Source organism: Colletotrichum godetiae, assembly GCF_030913485.1.
Source record: "Colletotrichum godetiae strain CBS 193.32 chromosome Unknown BDP55scaffold_7, whole genome shotgun sequence".
Lineage (NCBI taxonomy): Eukaryota > Fungi > Ascomycota > Sordariomycetes > Glomerellales > Glomerellaceae > Colletotrichum > Colletotrichum godetiae.
Genome location: NW_026851255.1, coordinates 1,366,461 through 1,385,108, shown reverse-complemented (window position 1 = coordinate 1,385,108; position 18,648 = coordinate 1,366,461). Strand labels below are relative to the sequence as shown.

The 18,648-nt window shown below is 53.7% G+C and overlaps 3 protein-coding genes across 3 annotated transcripts; 1 reads left to right on the top strand and 2 right to left on the bottom strand.

The window, feature by feature from the left end:
* Window positions 1–807: 807 nt before the first annotated feature.
* On the bottom strand, window positions 808–2,016 carry BDP55DRAFT_725464 (uncharacterized protein; the record flags this gene model as incomplete). Its single annotated transcript, XM_060579013.1, has 1 exon — window positions 808–2,016. The coding sequence occupies one exon, from the start codon at window positions 2,014–2,016 to the stop codon at window positions 808–810; it is 1,209 nt and encodes a 402-aa protein (XP_060433783.1).
* Window positions 2,017–3,501: 1,485 nt separating this feature from the next.
* BDP55DRAFT_725463 (cyclin) lies at window positions 3,502–5,448 on the bottom strand (the record flags this gene model as incomplete). The annotated part of the gene is made up of 3 exons (XM_060579012.1): window positions 3,502–4,670; window positions 4,723–5,011; window positions 5,065–5,448. 3 exons carry the CDS (start codon window positions 5,446–5,448, stop codon window positions 3,502–3,504), a joined length of 1,842 nt encoding a protein of 613 aa, XP_060433782.1.
* A 5,057-nt stretch (window positions 5,449–10,505) lies between these two features.
* On the top strand, window positions 10,506–11,320 carry BDP55DRAFT_388463 (uncharacterized protein). The gene has a single exon (XM_060567201.1). The coding sequence runs from the start codon at window positions 10,598–10,600 to the stop codon at window positions 11,237–11,239; it is 642 nt and encodes a 213-aa protein (XP_060433781.1). The 5' UTR covers window positions 10,506–10,597; the 3' UTR covers window positions 11,240–11,320.
* Window positions 11,321–18,648: the final 7,328 nt, after the last annotated feature.

The window sequence follows — 18,648 nt, the reverse complement described above, 5'->3', positions numbered from 1 at the left end:
GATCCCCGTTGCCGCCAGTTGTCCAGCCACTTTTTGGATCTTCCATGCTGTGTAGAGTGCTTATGTAACTCGTCCCTTGTCCGAGTTGCAGTCGCAGTCGCACCTCTCCAATTCAATGCCGTTGAGTGCCAGTCGACGCTATTGTCACCCTCTTCTCTCTCTGAGACGGGGTGCATTCCGTGCATCCGTCTGACCTTGATTCTCACGCCGTGCCGTTTCCAAATTCCACCATCGTCAAACAAAGACATTGAGTTGGGGTTGCGACGCGATACCCGTCCCTGCGTCAAGAAAGGAAAAAATCTAACATCGAAACAAGACAAACCTTGCAAAGAACAGCAAACTCCCGCTGTCACTGACGTGGGTACGCACTCTCCGCGTCGTCCAGTCAACCGTCGCATCCTTTTTCGTCCCATCTCGCCCCAAACTCTCTGCCTCTAGTCACCTGCAAACCGGTTATCAAAACGACCTAGAACCAAGATGGGTTTACTTACAGTCATGTCTCTATCTGGTGGTTAAATCATGGCATTCGTGTCTGTGTCACACAATTGTTGGCATGTCAGCTTTATCGCTGTGATCAATGTTGATCGACCACCACGGCAACCGACTCGGTGTAACCCACAACCCGTCTAATACGTTGTCGTCCCAGCTCACTGGTCCAGCCAAACGAACGTCTCAGCCTGATATGTTGAAACGTCACCCAACACGACGCAATCGCCTTGAATTACCACACCTTTCTCAATGTATGTCTTGGCACAACAACGTCTCGTTTTCGGATCAGCCTCATCTGACGGATCTCGAAACCTCTTCTTACACCTCCACTGTAGGTAGTGACAATACCGTCAAGAAGGTGCCATCTGGAGCCCAGCAATGCCTTACCCACGGCATGCTCTTTAACATCCGGAAGTGGGCAGGCAGAATTTCCCCTGTCCAGCTTCGTAGCTCTTGCTGTGGCCCTCCAACTTCTGCGTCACCAAATTCGTCATCGCCCTCCAGTAATATCATCGATCGGTGTTGCAGAAATCGCATCAGAGTTCGGAACGTTGCAGAAGTAAAGTTGGCTTCTTTGGTGATGCTGACAGTCACGCCAGCTCGTTCCATTTTCTCCTCCACATCCTTCCTCGTCTGGAAGTTGGCCCAGTCCATCTTGCCAAGGATCTCGAGCGACGTCGATACGTCGGATAACACGTTTTGTTGCTGAGCGAGGCTGGCTGGTGCTCGCCTCCAACCCAACATGCCATACACGTTGGCCGCAATGCACCACTGAGCCTTGCTGCTGCTGCTGCTGCTGCTCCTCGCATGTCCATCCGTGTCCGCCGCAATCTGAAAAGCTTTCTTGAGGCACTGGATGGCATTGATGGCGCGGTGGATGCGATGCCACTTGGTCAGGCCGAGCAGCAACAGAGCCTTTTTGAATGCAGCAGGCATACCACCCTCTCGATCCTTGCCTTGATAGAGCTTTCTCATCGTCTGGGTAAAGCGGTCAACCAACGTGGCAACGTCGATCAATGAGTCTGCCGCTTTCTCCAACTTATCGGCGACCACGCCCGGCTTCAACCACATCAAGCTACCCTCCCGCTGGAGCTTGCTATGCAACAAACTAGCCATGCAAGCGGTGACCTTTACCGCAGCTTGCTGGCAGTCCGTCTTCAACATCATGATGAGGCGATGTTCAGCGTTTGCCCCGAACCCTACAAAGCATCGACTAACTGATTCAGATGGGTGGTAGTCGATTGTGAGGCTCCCGTAGTGCATGAGCAAGCCCTTGGTCAGGTGCTTCCTCTCCTTGACGCGGTATAACACCCGGGAAGAGCAAGATTCGTTGTCGATGCGGAATCCGTCCCGGGAACAATGGCCAACATCGCCAGAGGCCAGCGGCATCCAGAAGACGTCATCGGCCAAGGGTCCCGAAGGGTGGTAGAACTTGGATTTGTCTACTGTGATTGTGCTTCGCGGGGCTTCGACGGACTTCCATACCGCGGCCATGTCGATATCCGCCGGCCCCAGGCGTGTGGCCATGGCGAAACTCGGAGACGTCAAGCGACGTATAGGAACGAGCTCGCGATCATTTGTGCTCTCGTCCCTTGCGTCGTCTAAGCTCTTGGATCTTTTGGACCTCTTGGATATGCCGAACGTCATCTCGCCGTTTAGCCCTCGATGGGTGTTACAGGATTAAGGCAAGCTCGTACTACGAGTTGCCGAGTGAGCACCCACTAACACTTGTCTTGTTCTTTTTGGTGAGTATTCTGGTAGGAATAGATGGTAGATGTATGATGAATGATAGGCCACCGGTTTGCCTTGATTCGCGTGTGCTCGGCAAGAGAAATGATTAAAAGACGGTAAATGTTCATAACTCTTACAGGGCGGCTACGGTACCATTTCTTCCCAGCTACAGACTTATCTCCGACTGTCATTTCCTCTGATGGAGTTTGATACTTAGTCAGGGGGGGGGGAGGGGGGGTGCTTTCACCTTACATAGTTGCGAATGTTGCGGGCATCTGGTTCTAAACAGCCATCTCCGATGAAGCGTAACCTTTGCTGTCCCTACTATTTCGTGAATAAACCGTCCGCAAAAGGATCTATCTGGCTGACAACCCTTTTGGAACAGGCATGTCACCTACAATAGTCATTCCCCAAAGACTTGCATAGAGCCAGAGAAGAGGTTGTAGATATGTGCCATCGACACAGCATGTCAACTTTTGTCGTCTCACCACCATATTACCGGTACGTACCCAGAGCGTACCGTACAAAATACCCAGAATTGCCAACATTCACACAGTATCTGGTTTCAACCAACCAAACATCACCAAACCTGCAATGTCGCTGTCCATTTCTGATTGGGTCGCACCCCCAAACCCTCAATAGCCCAAAATCACCGACAGACTTGTGGCCATCACCTTCACATTGATTCATCTAGGAATCACATGCATCATATCACAAACATCACAATGCCTTATGGAACAATCACTTGCTTTTTACTGTTGCTTTTACTTTTTTGACTTGATTCGTTTGATCTTTCGTGATCTCACCGTCATCGCTGACGCTTGGTTTCTATCTACGCCGAGAAAGGCCCTTTTGCCTCTTCGGAAGAACCCAAGAAAATCCATCGCTTCCGCTCGTGGGCAAAGCCGAGCTGGCGAGGTGCATCGTCTGGCAGGTTATCCACAAACCTGAAAGGCCCTTGCTCTTTCTTGCCTTGTTGACGTCCCTGTGACCCCGAAAGCACAAAAGTAGGGGGAGAGAGAAAAAGATAACTCCGCCTGATGCAATTTTCACGGTTGATCCATGAGAGTCGTCCCTTTCCTTGCCAAGGTTCCCCAAGGTTCCCCAAGTTTCCCCCAGTCCTCCATGTCCGCTCATAAAATTAAAAATAATGATCCTGACCCAACGCCTTGGACAATGCAATGCTTAAAAAAATGAGTTGAAAGATCTATCCTCCGGATACTGTATCCGTGGAGTGTATGTTGGTAATGATGGTGGCTGGTTCATTCGATTCCCAAGCCTCTAGTTCGGGAAAGGTCCTTGCGGCAGACCATGGGGCATTTGCGGCATGTGAGCGCTCATTCTGTAGGGTGCATGCATGAACTCAGGAACCACACCGGTTCGCAGGTCGTTACGCCGCCCAAGAGGTTGGTAGTGCATCTGCGTCGTAGGCAAATGGTATTCGTTGAGAGAAGCCGACGGTGGAGGATAGAGTAGTGTGTTGACGTGACGGATAGGCTTGTACGGGCTGGGTCGTTGTTGAAGATAAACGCTCGGCGAGTGTGACATGGGCGTATGCGAGATCGGGGTGTGCATGACGGATGTCGGGAACTGTTCCCCGAGGGGGGAAGACGCATACACAGAGAGACTTCCTGGGCTGTGTCTCTTCGTCGGGGTGCCGTATCCCATGTTGGGATGCATCGGGACGTTCGAGGGCGTAAGCGAGGCTTGCGGCATCGAGGTGGTGGCTGGCATGGGCAGCTGCGGCATTGAGACTGTCGTAGTAGGGTTAAACACTGTCGCCATAGCACGGACGCCGTTGCTCAAGGGCGGCAAAGAGACGTGTTGCTGTGCCGGATAGGTCGTCGTGGCCGGGTACATTGGTGTCTGTGATGGTGCGGGGTTGGTATTCAGCGTCAGATTCGGTACGGGCAGACGCATGGGCTGCTCGTTGACAGCCATGGGTCTGACGACAGGCGGCATCGCACTGGGTTGCCTGCTAAGTCGCTTCGCTGGAGGTTCCGCCACATCTTCCTCCGAGCTTCTCTTACGAGCATTCATGTTCATACCCGAGACGTGCTTGCCAGAAAGTGGTGACACCTGTGGGTTGTGATGATACGTCGAGGGCCAGGCCTGAGTGTTGCTCTGCATGTGAGTACTAGGCGAGTAGACGTTTGCGGCAGAGGGCGTGAGGGGCGGGAACGAGACTGCGGGCTGCGCGGCGGCGATAGGCGAAGGGACCGGCGAGGTGAAGGACTTGTTCAGGGGCGAAGTCGGTTGCTTCTGGGCCCGCTCGTAGTACTCCGAGAAGCATGACAGCTTGACGAGCCATTCCTCCCACTCCTGCTTGGTGGCCAGCAGGCTGTAGCGCATGTTGCTGAGAAACTCAACCTCCATGACATGGATCTCCTGGACGGTGATGCCAGAGACTTCAGCCCAGGTCTTGTTTGTGTAGGTGTTATCATCCAAAACTAAGAGTTGTCAGCACAAGTTTTCTCGCTCCCTATTGCAGCCCTAACTCACACTTATTGCCCAGCATCAGGGCAACCGTCAAAAGACGGTACTCACTACCGGACCGACCCTTGACGGAAGGATTTGTTGTCTTCAATCGATACACGAATAGCAGGGCCAGCAGAATCACATTTTGCGTAACCTGCGTCGTCGAGAGCACGCTGTAGGCCCACTTCTTGAACTGAGGGAAGGGGGTCGCATACTCGGTTAGGCGAGGTACGGTGGCGGTCGACGGGCGGGACCGGATATTCTCGGCGATTCGCAGGGTGTCCATAGACTCGAACCAGAACAGGCACGTAATCTGGGGCATGTTAGCTACTACTGGTCTGGTTCTCTGTGGTGAGTCCAGCTTACCTGTGCCGCAAAGTCGGCCAAGTTACCACCCTTGGGATTAATGCAACTCGGTATCGACAGGCTGTGCAGAACAAGAGCCGAGGAGCCCTTCCGTGATGAAGTGCCATCTGTCTTACCAATGGCACCTGAAGTCGGTGTCGACGGGCGAGTCGAGTGTCGGGAGGTAGTTGAATATTGGCTAGTGCCCGAGGCTGGATTTGTTACCGGTTGTTGAGGTTGGGAGTATGTTTTGGCGGGTTGTTGATACCGAGGGTATTGAGGGGCTCTCGCGGCCTCGGCCATGACAGCCTTAGGTCCTCTTGCCTGAGCTACTGAGGAAGGATATGAGGGAAGGACATGGCTGTCGTAGGAGACTAGGTGAGGGGCGTGGTAGGTAGCACTCATGGCGTCGGTTGGCGGCGTGCGAAGCCCGCCCCGGTACTGAGAAGCTCCTGCCCCAAGATTGAACCTGGAATCCTTCTGCGAGTGAGTGGCCGGGGAAGAGGTTTGCTGAGAGTAGCTCCGTCTACAAGACGAGGGGTGTGCAGGAGACAGAGGGAGGCTGTAAAAGGGTAAAGGTGCGGCAGTCGAACACATCGGAGCGGGGGGAGTTGATCGGTGGCTCGCGGAGGGGGCTCGAGGTTCGTCGTTCGAAGGTCGACGGTCTCGTGAGCGATGTTGCGGGTTGCGGAAGAAGTAGTTTTTCAGAGGTTGAAGAGAGGTCGGAGGAGGGTAGGAGAGAGAGAAAGGCGGGTCGAAGGTGTCAGTCAAGGAGAATCAAGGTCGTGGGCTGCTACATTTGTGGTTGAAGCAGGCGGCAGACTTCTGATGATGATTCACTTGTAGAAGCTTCCTTCCTAACAAGACGTGGGTTTTTTGTGTGTGCAGCTCGGCGGAAGGCTTTGGGTTGTTTTGAGTCAGGCAGAAGTCAACCTGGAATTATATGAATGCTCCCTTCGGGTGGTTTCCTCCTGTACTCGCAGGCTCGGGAAAGCAGTTCTCTTGAGGATTGGTGATTTTGCTGTTTTCGAGGGTGTCTATCTCCGTTACAGGCTGGCCATGGCAAGGCGAATCGCCTAGAAAATCGGCCCAGTCGCAGTCTCGAACCAAGATATTCGTGCTCGTGGTCCAGCAATCGAAGGGGGGTAGGGCCGTATAAATCGGGTTCGTCGACCGTCAAGGTGCTGATTTGGTTGCAGGAGCAGAGAAGCAGCGGCAGAAGCAGTAGCACCTTTGGAGGGGTGAGTTGGTGGGCACAGAAGATCAAGGCGTGGGATCGGAGATGGGTTCGAGGTTGATGTCAGTTCGGCAAAGTAGGTACGAATAAGTCGGAGGGGTGAATGTGTCGGTGGATTAAATTCGGCGGAAATGGGAGGTAGGTATAGAGTAAAGGTGGAAGAGATGACCCTGGGCCGACGTGTACTTCAGATTGTCCGTGTAAATGAAGGGCTCGTGGGTGGTGAGGTCAATGGGGCTCCGTGATTCGGTGGGATGGCCGTGGTGGGAAGGATGGATGCGAGAAGGGAAGAGAGTGTGGCCGGCGGTATTGAAATTGTATTGTACTGTACGGGATGTTGCTTGGTATTTGGCACACACTCACACATACATGTACACATAGACCACACTAGACCAGAGTGGATGGAACAGGAAAAGAAGAAGGAAAATAAGAAGTAGAAGAGGCTAAAGACCAGAGCAGTAGCAAGAGGGTCCCCCCGTTCAACAAAAACAAGATTAGCAGGAGATAAAAAAAGAGAGAGAGGGACGAGGCAAGGCAAGCTGGACGAAGAAGAGGTTAGAGAGAAAGAAGCAAGGTAAAAGGCAAGGTAAGGCACACGGCAAGAAGGGTCGGGGCCGGGGGTCCAGGTAGAAAGGTAAGGTACGGAGTGATAGACTGAAGCCGAAGCAGTGCCAGCAGCACAATAAAAACGGAGTGTCTAGTGATATGGTTGCGTCGTTCGTTGTCTGGACTCTGGGACTCACTTTACTGCTTCCCGTTGTTGTTTTTTAAAATTATTATTATTTGGAGAAACTTGCAGCAACCTGCAGTGAGAGACACACAGAGAGCAACGGGAGTGAGTAAGGTAACCCGTGAAAGTAAGGAACCTCCTACCTTAGCAAGGAAAGCAAGGTACCTAGTTCCCAGCCTAGGCCCCAGTAGCGCATGTACCGGTCATCCACAGATTGGAAGGAAGGTCACTAGGTATTGATGTCTTGTACGAGAGCAGTGTGAGAAGAGAAGTATCCGTATCCGCGCGCGCCCTGGTTATGGGTCCCCGTCTGGGTCAGGTCTGTGGTCATAGTGGATGGATGGTGGAAGGCATGGGATTGGGATTGGGGGTTTGGGCAAGGGCAAGCAGGTGGCAGGACAGGAAAGGACGGGCGGGACCCGGGACAGCCAGCATGGGACATGGAGGGATGGATGGAATGTACCTTCGTACCCTCCAATATGGGGATTGAGGATGACGGGAGGTGGGACATGGGAGGAGAGGGGACCAAGGTACCTTGTTCCATGTGCGGCCTGCGGTGCGGCGTGCGACGTGCCCTGTCCCTAGTCTTTGGTTTGGAGGGGAAGGGGGGGAGGTGAGATGGGCAAAAAAAAAAAAAAAAAGATACTTACCGACAGACCAGCTTCTGTCCATTGGTACCTGCCTGACGGGGTACCGGGTCTCCGACAAATAAAACAACCCATCCGCAAGCGCAGGCTCAGCTGTGGAGGTCTGAGGAGCAAAGAAAGAAAGAGCGAAGCCGCACCTCACCTCAACCGGGAAGCTCCAGCACCGGCGGCACCAGCACACACCAAGTTACCAACAAGCACCAACACGGCCAGCGGAGGGGGGAGCAGGGGCTCCAGGAAAGAAGGCAACTGACAAGGAACATGACCCCAGAATTAGATACCTTTGCTCTGAGAGTCCGTCTGTATCCATGATCTGTAGTTGACTTTGTGCCCCTCCAAGTAAGGCAGGTTGTGGTAATAAGGACCGTAAGGTATCCGTACTGGGAAGTGTCGCCTGGAGAACAACCACTGCACAAAGTAGCTTACTTTCCACAAGGTACCTATCCGTACACTTCTTTGCAGCCACACAACACTGGCAAGAGCAGCACTACGTGTGCGAATACCTCGGAGTAGGGAAGGAACCTAGCAGGCAAACAAACCTGAAGCCAGTCTTTCCCCCCCGTGTCCCCCCTCAGCCAGCCAGCCCGTCCAGTCCGCCCGCCCCTCAGCAAGCAACCACAACCAAGCCGATTATGGAAACAAGCCGCAAAGAAATGCGGAAGTCAGGAAGGATTCAAGGAAGGGACTAAAGCCAGTTTGGCTCAGGTACGCAAAGTACTTTGGGCCAACCATGTCGCGGGGCACCCTTAAGGTGGGTCTCCGCCCAGAGGGTGAGAGGGAGGAAGGAAGGGGGGGAAGCAGAATGCGCGAGGACAGACCGAAAGAGGAGGAGTGCAAAGTACTTACCGCTTGGTGCCTACCTTTTCTCTCTTCAGCACATGGGGCGTGCGAGTACCTACCTTTTCTCGCGTTGCGCCACCAAAAAAGACATATGCCTCAGGGGTTCCAGTTTCCAGAGTGGTAGGCGGAATACAAATTCGATACGTACCTTGCCTTGCGGCAATGCACTTGCATCTCGCACCGGCACCAACGCCATCCACCATGATTGACCCAGCACCAATCCCAAGTTCCCAACCTCAACCAGCGTCGGCCATGGTCATGGGGAGGCGCCGCGTATGTGCATCTTTCGACACACAGGCAGGCAAAATCGCAAGACAAGGCACGGCAAGGCGCGCGAAAGAAAGCCCAGCCAAGCCAAGCAAGCCTACGCAGCTCCAGAGCTCTCTAGCCCTCCTCTCCTCTCCTCGCTCCTCACTCCTCACTCCTCAGAAGAGTACGAATAGTAGGCTCGTAGGAAATACTCCGTTCAGAGCACGGATCAACGGCATCCAAAGTATCGTGACTGATGGAGCCTGGAGGCATGACATGACATGGTTCAGTTAGGCGCAGAATGAGTGACAGACAATCTGGAAGTTGCCAGACCGAATGTCCAAGGCTCTAACCAGCCAGCCCCCGTCGTAGGCCGAAGTGCCGTTCCCAGGTAGCCTGGTCCCCATTATAGAGTGATTGTGAGGACGTCCCCTGTCATGACCGCGACTGTAACCATGACCCCGACCATGAGTCCACGACAGAATGCTTTGCCCCGTCGTCAATGTTCAATGTGATTCAGCAGGACTAGCACAGCGTATCGGGCAGACGTAATACCAGCCCAGCCCGGTCGGCGGTGGTGGACTGGTGGTCCCTCGGCGTCCAAGTGCCCCAGTCCGCCTCCCCCGTCTGAGGTCTCTGCCAGACTCTTTCCCAGGCCCCGGTACCAATCCAAATCTTACCTAGCGCTTCAGTCCCACCTTCAGCTCAGGTGCGGTAATAAAGCCAGACCATGTGAGGGCGGCGTCGCGGCGGCGATGAAGCAGCAAGTCCCCGAGCCTGAGATTTGGTGTGGGAAGTGAGCATGCCGCATGAGGTGTACGACAACTGCTCGATGCTGAGTCCTCTGTAGGCGTGGGCGCGGGCGTGGGGTATGGGGCGTATTTCCTAAACAAGTGCCCAGAGAGAGCATCGGAAGGGTGTGTGAACTGCGAGGGGCGTGGGTTTTAAAAACAACCGAACTTCAAAAGTCGAGGGGATGAAAAAAAAATCATGTCTGAATCAAATGTGCAAAGTTGCAAAAAGAGGTGGACTCAGACCTTGACAGTGGACGGAACTGCCACTGGCGTAAAGGACGATGCGAGTTTCTGTCCCTCTTTCCGTGATGGTGGAGTGGCACCTGAGTGGTCGTTTTTTCCTCCTTCTTCCAGATCCTCCATAAATCTTGAGGGTTGGTATCCACTTTTGAGCTAATCAGGCCAGTCCGGCCTATCAGGCTGTCTTGGTCTCAGTTATTGCCCCAGCAGAGGGGGAGCAGATGCAGTGGAGGAAGCACCACACCTCAGGCTTGTTGCAGGCCGGACCAGGCCACCACCACCATTTTTTCTGAGGTGTCATCCGTAGCATCGTACCGAGAGGAGAGAGAGACCAGCTCGCAAGCACGGCAGGGAATATTACCTATGTGGAGGGCTAAGTGGAACGCCATTCGAGAGTCGTGAACGTGCAAGAAAGGGAAAAGAAAGGACCAGACGCTGCTCCGTAATCCGTATGAAGTACTCCGTACCCACAGGCACCCAGAGCCCAGCTTGACAGGGGGAGAGCGGGAAAGAAAGTGACGAGGGAAAGGTACCTGTCTCTCCGCTGTCGTGAGTACGAGAGTTGAAAGTGCCTCTTCTTCCAAGTGTTCCTGTATCGTCCTGTATCTTGATGTCTGTATCGTACCGATCCCATCGAATCGAATCGGCCACTACCTACCTTATCCACCCCTCGTTCACTTCTCCCCCAGTCAGCAAAGCGAAGAGAGTTACGGAGTACCTAAGTACTTACTCACTTCCTGTAAGACTCCAAATGTCGAGACTCAACTTCTCTCTCAGGCTCTAATAAGCAACCTCGGAACCAGAGGGAGGGAAAGGCATGCTTGATGCTTCTCCAGTTCCCGTGCGCCCATCCGCCGGGCACCTCTTTGCCTTTCCGTCTTTAACCTTCCAGCCAATCAATGGGCCGGGCTATGCTAGGTGCTTCGTACCAAAAACTCAAGAACTCGTCCACGCCTCAAGGAGAAGGCGAGAGACGAGTCTTAATATTCATACACCCCCTTTCAACTTCTTCTCTTGCTGCCTCTCCTCGAGCTTCCCGTTCCCACGCCCATCTCCACCTCACTTGCCCCCCTTTTTTCTCCTGCACCACCGCCGGGCCAGCACCCCTCACCCTCATTTTCCATCTGCGGCGCTGATTGAGAATTCTAGGGCAGGGTCTTGGACGTGGTTTGGGTCTTGGGGTCGGGTGGAGCGGGGCTGTCAACTGGCCCTTTCTTTGGTCCTGGGTGCGACTACGACTCCGACTCTGCTGTACGAAGTAGCCGTACGTGGTCGACAGGGGGGAGGCATGCCGCACACAGGGAGGAAGCGAAGACCTACCACAGCATGGCGGCGAGCAGCGGGCAGTGAGCATCCAGCTTCGCAGTTTTCCCGTGTGTACGTTTGCCAGGGACTAGACAAGCGGGCAGGACAGGGAGAGGCCAGCATGCAAGATGAGAACTGCACATCCGCTTGCTAGACCACAACGGTAACTAGAGACCAGAGGGCGTCTTTGGTCAGTCAATAGCAGAGGTCACCGGAATCCAGGCGTGCCTGTCCGTTTCGAAAGCCTGCCGGGTACGGATACTTGTCCCTTCCGTCACGAACGGGTCGCTTCTTGCGAATAGGTGCCGACATTGTGATGCTCTAGTGATAATCGCAGTTAGCCATTTGGATACTTATCATCAGCAAATGAGCATCAGCCGAAAACAACCAACAGCTGTTTCTCACCACGCTCGCTTGCCCGCTGACGATGGCTTCGCCTACCTTGACCGCAGGGAACCGTCTCAGAGGCTCAGACGCCTCACTTCCCTCAAGCACCGTCAAGTGTGAACGGTTCCGGAGCAGTCCAACGGTATCCGTAGGTCAGATAATAGAGGTAGCGCATCTCTGTGCTGTGTACGCGGTAGGCTTGACCTGGCGTGCCTGGGTCGCTGGGTGTGTGAGGTGCTCGGCTTGTGCATCCTCGTACCTTGAGGTGAACGGAATAGGACCGGCGAGGGACGTTGCGCTGCGCTGTGTACAATATCGGTGGGCTTCCTAGCGCAGCAGCGAACCCCATCCATCGTCAGCCATCATCACCGCAGCCCGTCCATCGGCATGACTGGCACACAAGAGTGGTACTTCGTGCGCTGCATCTCGTCCCATCCCAATCCCAAGCACAACCCACACTCACGCCCACTCCGTACCATGCGGCACCAACCCCACACCAAACTCTTTCGGCCCTCGTTCGTTTTGAGCTCTATTCTTACGAGTGCCCTGTACTCCGTAGAGCACCCGCATCCTGCTAGTACCTTGGGTGCTTGGCTGAAGCCTGAGGTGCGCACCACAGTAGGCGAAGCAGCTTACATGGGCCATGCAATGCTTTTTCGCCTACTTAGCTGTCTTCAAGGTAACCTTGGATGGCGTGGCTGTCCGCGTTGCCTTGAATCCGAGTGCCCTTGCTTTCCATTCGTTCTTGAATCACTAGCCGCTGCAGCGCCTCTGGGTGGTCGGTCCATCTACGGCTGGCTTCCCATTCGTAACATCAACTTCCGCGAAGTGGCTTACTCCCCGTCGTAATGCTCCTCGGCTCATGATATGAATTCCTCTCCTCTTAACCCCGTTCGGGAACGCGGGCGTCCTTTTGCTCGGTCGTCGTTTTTGGGGCAGATTACGCCCGCCGGCTTCCGTCGTGCCGCATGCTGTAGCATAGATTTCGGGATGAAAAGTCAGCATCCGTTTCCAAGAAGGATTCGCCTGCGCCCTCGCATACATCCAACGACATGACGACCTCGTCAGAGAAATATCCTAAACAGCCCGTGATTTGTGCGTCTGCGTTCACAATGCCAAATCGTGTTCAGAATCTTAACTTCTCCAAATGATGCAGAAACGCAGCTCGAACAACATACGGTTGTTGGACGGGACTTTCCGTCCCCTCCCACCTTCACAGGCTTTGAGCTGTATCGACTCAAGCACACCTAACCCTCCTGGACCGAAAACAGTTCAAAAGTTCAAAGTGACTTCCGTTGCGCGTACGGTGTGTGGTGTGTGGTGTGTGGTGTTGTTCGGGCATAGCCTTGTTTCGGTATCGCCCAGGTCCCTGACTCTGACATGTACAGATACCTCAAGATTCTGTACTGTCTCACCACACGGCGAAACTTTGGAGCGTATGCTTCCAATCCATCCCATCAAAGGTAGTAGTGGCTCCACGATAATTTGCGTTGTCATACGTATCGAATAGATGCCACAGGTTCGCAGCGGGCCAGACAGAATGAACACTGCACGTTCGTGACCTTGTTGCGTATCCGCACATGATACATCAGCTTCTCAAAGAAACCGAAGTCGACGCCGTTGCCCTCATTTGTGCACAGGCTACGGTACAGCAGGTCAGATCTCCAGAAGTCTTAAAATCCCAGACGATCCAGCCTGAGGAACTGAACCCAGGCATTAGTGCAGTAGCAGTTCCCATATCCGTGCCCCAACTGCCATGGTTCGATGCAAAAACGAGGCAGGTATTGGCATTCGAGTTGTGGGCGAAGAAATGGTTGATCCAATTCAGTCCTGCTGCTTGCATACAAGTCAATTCCTCAGCCAAGGGCAAAGATAGCAACACAAGGCCGACGTGAGGTATGGTCGCTTGTGTCACCTTGTGTCCCGCATCAGAAACATGCCTGCTGACGGCACCGCACCGTCTTGTCGCCTGTTTGCCATTGACTCGGTATTAATTGTAATCTAGATGTCGGTGCGTGCTAGTCGTGATCGCTGGTGTCGTGGTGTCGTGGCCATGGTGGGGAACCAATACTATCTTGTCCCTTGCCTCGCTCCGTCCGGATAGCACACGTATTGCCGTGTACGCCGCCAAAAGTCCGTTTGCAGGGTCCTGTCCTGTGTTGCGAATGTGTACTCCGTACCCAAGGCTTCCAGAGCGCTTGGTAGGTGGGATGGAGCAAGCCAAGGTCGGTATGGCCGCTGCTGCGCTGGTAACTCCACTAAGAAATCTCCATACCCTTTCGGTCCTGCGTTGACATTAATCATATGCCTTGCGCGCTGTGTATGTAGCATTGCGAACTGCGGTCTATCCAAGAACCCCAAAACCCCTCCTCGCCTTATCCTAGTCTCTTGCGAGGCATTGAGACAACGCCTACTGCTGAGAAAGGAATGGTGATCCAACTCCAAGGTCGTGTGGGCGGCTGCACCGACCAGGTCCCGTTCTCAAATGCGCGGGAGAGGATCGTCCCCTGGCCGGCCGAATCGATATTGCCGCAGTGTCTGTTCTGATCCAGGTTGTCTTGTGCAATGCCGCTTCCTTCATTCGTGGTTGTAGCCGGACCAGGGTTGCCAGGACACCATTGCTGTCTTTGGTCCTCTGTCCGCCGTTTTCTCGCCCGTCGGTCAACCCCTTGTCGTGCAAAGCGATTAAATGAAATGAAGCAACAATACGGAGTAGAGTGATCCCAAATTGCAATCGAGCTGGGAGGATTAAGGAGTCTGTCAGTCTCACTCTCGTCGCCAACGCAACGGCAGCCTTGGTCGCTTGATCTCCTCCTTCACACCCAAAATAGAACGCGGCAGAAATGCTGAGCCCTGGCTTGAATTGATAGAGGTGGTTAGCTCGGCTAGCAAATCAAATAACATACTATTCTCGCTTTGCTTTGCTGCGCCGGCAAATCTGCCAACGGGGCGAGAAGCGCACGCATCAGCTACCTCGCACCTCTCTCAGAAGGTCTGTAAGATCAACTTCAAAGCAAAATGTGATGTATCTCCAGCAAAGGTGTTGGTCTATCGGGAGCTGTCGAGAGTCAAGACGAAGCATCGTTGATGTATGGAGTAGCGCTTCACCAAAGCCGAGAGCATTGAGCATTACTTGCTTGCTGCTGCAGCTGCTGGACAAGGCTGTCAATTTGACGACTTCCTAAGTTCCTAGATGCTTGGCCAAGGCGGTGGCTGATCTCTCCGATGTTGAAATCGGCCAATGGATTGTATCCGTACTCATGGTTGAACCAGTAAGGCAAGGCGCTAGGGAAGAGCATACAAATAGTCCACGGTCGATCCTTGGGCAAAGGAACTTGGATGATTCCGTGGCTCCGTCCGGCCGACGCCCTTTGCGTTTGTCTCTTCATCGTGATGAAACGGCGGCTTGGGGCTCGCCATTTCCCTGCGTCAGAGGACTTGCTGTTGCGCGAAGGCAGTTTGGTGAGCAACCGTCGCAAACGAGATAGTCATAGACAAAAACGGGGTACCGAAAAAGAGCTGGCTGTTCTCGAGGCTTCAAAAAGCTACGCATTCCGTCGAGGCACGTCATGCACAGGCCAGCCTTTGTATCATTACCTATCAGCTTGGACTCTGTGGCTGCTTGACCGGATCGTCGTCACAACTCCGTCCAGCTTATCCACTGTCCCAGTCACGAGCTGGTTCGGTAAAGGAGTGGGCGCTGCGCTTAAGGAATGGATGCACCTCTGACTGAGGATGAGGGTGGGTGAGTGGCACGCCCGTTTCGACAAGGTCTCCGGCCGTGGCAGCAACAACGGAGACACTTCAAATGACAAAACATCGGTAATACAGCGGCGTCATGGGCCACGCCGATCGTGCCGGCCGAATGGCTGGGCGACGCTGCGCGCAGGGGCACTGCTGCTCCGTCCATTGCGTTCGAATTGATGAGCCCAGCTAGGTCATTAAGATCCCTGCAACTTCAAACGACCCTGTTCGCCATCGACACTACATCTCCGTGAGCCACACGCGAATGAGGGTTGTCTTACCCGCGTTTCCCCTGCCAGACTGCCAGACAACCGAATGGATGGAGCGGGCCAAAGTGGTTGCATTTACAGCAAAGATTTGAGGTACCGAGCCCCAGACATGTCATGTAAGAGACGCGGTCAATTAGCACGGGAAGGTAAGGCCACAAAGACTCTGCAACCACTGAGGTGGTGTTGGACGTCGTCCAGTCACCAGGGAGTACACGAGGGTAGCGACAAGCATCATGACTGGTGAGGGGCCACCCAAGACGGACTCCTTGCAAACCTATCACTCAGTCAGGGTCAAAGAACAACTGTAATGGGACGAGAGGGGGTAGGCGTCGTAGTAACTCAGCCAGCATCCGAGAGAAGAGGATATACCTCTGTCGTGCGGATTGCATGCGCATCAATGGGCGGCGAATGTAGGAGGATGTACCCTCTCCAAACGCCCCTGTGGCATGTCTGTTGCGTTGCATGTTGAGATGTTTCCCCAAAGAGAATGCATAGTTCGAGTTTTGATTCTCAGTGACCCCGCGAGGCCTGCCGAAAAAGCTCCAGGGATCTTTGTCAGGTACGGGGGCTGCTTGTTCACCTCATTCATGTTGAATCCGACTTTAGTAACGTGCAGCTGGTGGTTGTCAAAAGACTATGAGATCTCAAGCCAGGCTTGTCCCACCCAAGTGCAGAGGCGCCGGCGCCGGTCTGCGACGGAGGAACAAGCCGCGGTGCTTCTTATTAGAGCCCGGCTCGTAGACACACACAGAGCATGGCTATCGATGTTTGCCTGGCTCGTCCGGAAATTCGGGCATCAGCTGCACCTTCTGTGAGTGAGAAGTTAGAAACGATAGGGAGAGGGAGCAGAATCCCATTCGTCGGTCGGGCTTCGTCAAAAGGCGCTCAGCATTCCTTGCTCAGCCTAACACATCGTTCCCTTGCCGGCTGTGACATGAGACCGAGATCATGAATACTGAGGCCGTGTTCAACTTCACCGACGTTGCTGTTGAGAAATGCTTCGCCTGCATAGCTAAGGCCATTCTGTGTATGTGTCGAAGGAGAAGAAACGTGAGCAAAGTACTAACCTGTGTGACTCGATTTCAGCCTCGTCGTTATCAAACAGGTTGACTTGGCAAGAAATATAGGTCACGAGTACCCAGCGGAAAATGATGATGCTCCCCTTCTGGAATGCCTACTCCGGTCGTGGGGAAACGCAAGATGCAGATAAAAGTGAGGTCAAGGGCTGTGAGCCTTGACCAGCCAGCCTTCATCGCACCACGCAAACGAACCGACTCGAAGGCCAATCATGCAATCTTCTCAATGACTCTGCGTGGAGCCCTGACTCTAATCGAAAGGGTGTGTCCGTAGGCTCTGTCTTCCGTTTTATCGCCCAGAGAATAATACCTATACTTCATCAGCGTCGCGAAGAGATGCTCCCCACAGAATGGGAAGCGGTGGCCCAAGCCACACCTCCTGGGTGGCTTCTAGGACAACGTCGAAAGCATGTCACAAACAAGGGTACGACTTTACGAATAGGTTTCAATCGAACGGCAAATTCGTCCTCGCCGCATCATTTTCGTGGTGATTCCCAGCCGACTCTAGGGCTATTCTTCCGCTTCTCCTACTTCATGGAGACGTTCGCCAGGGTTTGACAGCCTAATGAGGGAATGAGCACCAAACTTATGTTGACTTCGTTCAACGGGCACTTTGATTACTGACGCCAGATATTGAAGGTAGATACGGCGTAACGCTGCCTGCGGCGGCGCGGCCACCCATGTGGCTTGTCATTCGCTTAACAGCGCAACCTGTTGGTGTGGTGCTCGGCCGGTCGATCGGTGGAAACAAAACTGACTGTTTGATGGACGCCTTGAGTGTGTCAATAAAAGCTTTCCCAGGCGAAAAGGCTGCAGACCACATGTCGCCTTGCTCGCTATCCTAGCTGGGATCACGACACGGAACTGGGTTCTGCAGTCTGACCACTAACCCCATATTGCGTGCACCATCGTCTGGCACGCGGAACGTCAATGTGATGCGCGACCACCTACCCTTTCTTCCAATTACATGCAGGGCTCGATGGGTATCAGTGGCGTGGGACGGATACGAGACTTTGAGCGGTCGCATTCGGTACAGTGTAACAAATTCGGCGAGCAGGTCTTCTGTCAATAATGAAGTATCCGTCTTGCCGCGCACCGCCTCGACATGCTACCCCGACCGGGCTTGAGATTTGAAGACTTGGCTAATAATCATCGGGGTTTCGAGAAGCTGTTGCGAACATTCGGATACTATCCCAAGTATTGGCCTATTGACACAATGTGAGAGTCTGTTTCTTTACTTGGGCCATCCATCAGGCGGCGATAGGCTGATGGCGTACTCCGTACTCCGTATATAATTTGCAATCCTTCGTTGCACCCATCTCCGTACCGTTTCCAAATGTAGGCGCGCCGGTTATGCACATCGACAACTTGCCCGAGCCGGAGTCGCAAGTTCTGTTACTTCCTGGAGAGACAGAGCATATAGTTACGCTTGGGAGTTGGTGCAGAGGGTTTGGATTTTGAACCACAATTGGTCGATATCGCAATGTTGAGCGGGCTTTCGAGCCTTCCAGGGTGGGAGGGGCGTGTCTGAAGGATCCAGAACACTGTTAAATTCTTGCAACCCACAGAGTCCCTCTACCGTGCAGCTGTCCAGACCGCTGGGCGACATCCAATCAAATATCGCAGTTATTCGCACATTCAACCACTTCAACGGTGCGGCAATGTAGGTACTCGCAGTGAGCACAGGGAAAGGATTTGCCAGTCGTTGCCAACAAGAAGGGTCGGCCAGGGATCAGGGACTGGCTTCGGGCCTCCGTGTTTTCCGCCGTGTAGGCCGAAGTGTCCATAATCTACGACCGCTGAGATGGCCGACTTGGCATTGCCAGTTTTTTGTCCATAACCGGGGCCTTTTGAGGCATTTGGAACCTTGACAGCGCTGCTCAGTAGAATCCCCGACACAAAGGCAGTCGGTTTTCATGGATGTGGTCACAAGACTGTGATATATCATACAGCCCTTTGCTGTTCAAATCGGGTGGCATTGTCATCTTTGGTTCTGGACGTCGGAGCTTTTGACCGTGTCGAAGTTATCGAACCGGCCAGCGAGGATGGGGCGGCCAAGAATGGATGGTTTGCTTAGCAGACCATGA

Coding starts and splice junctions, on each gene's coding strand:
- BDP55DRAFT_388463 (XM_060567201.1), top strand. CDS start 10,598: ATGCTTGATGCTTCTCCAGTTCCCGTGCGCCCATCCGCCGGGCACCTC.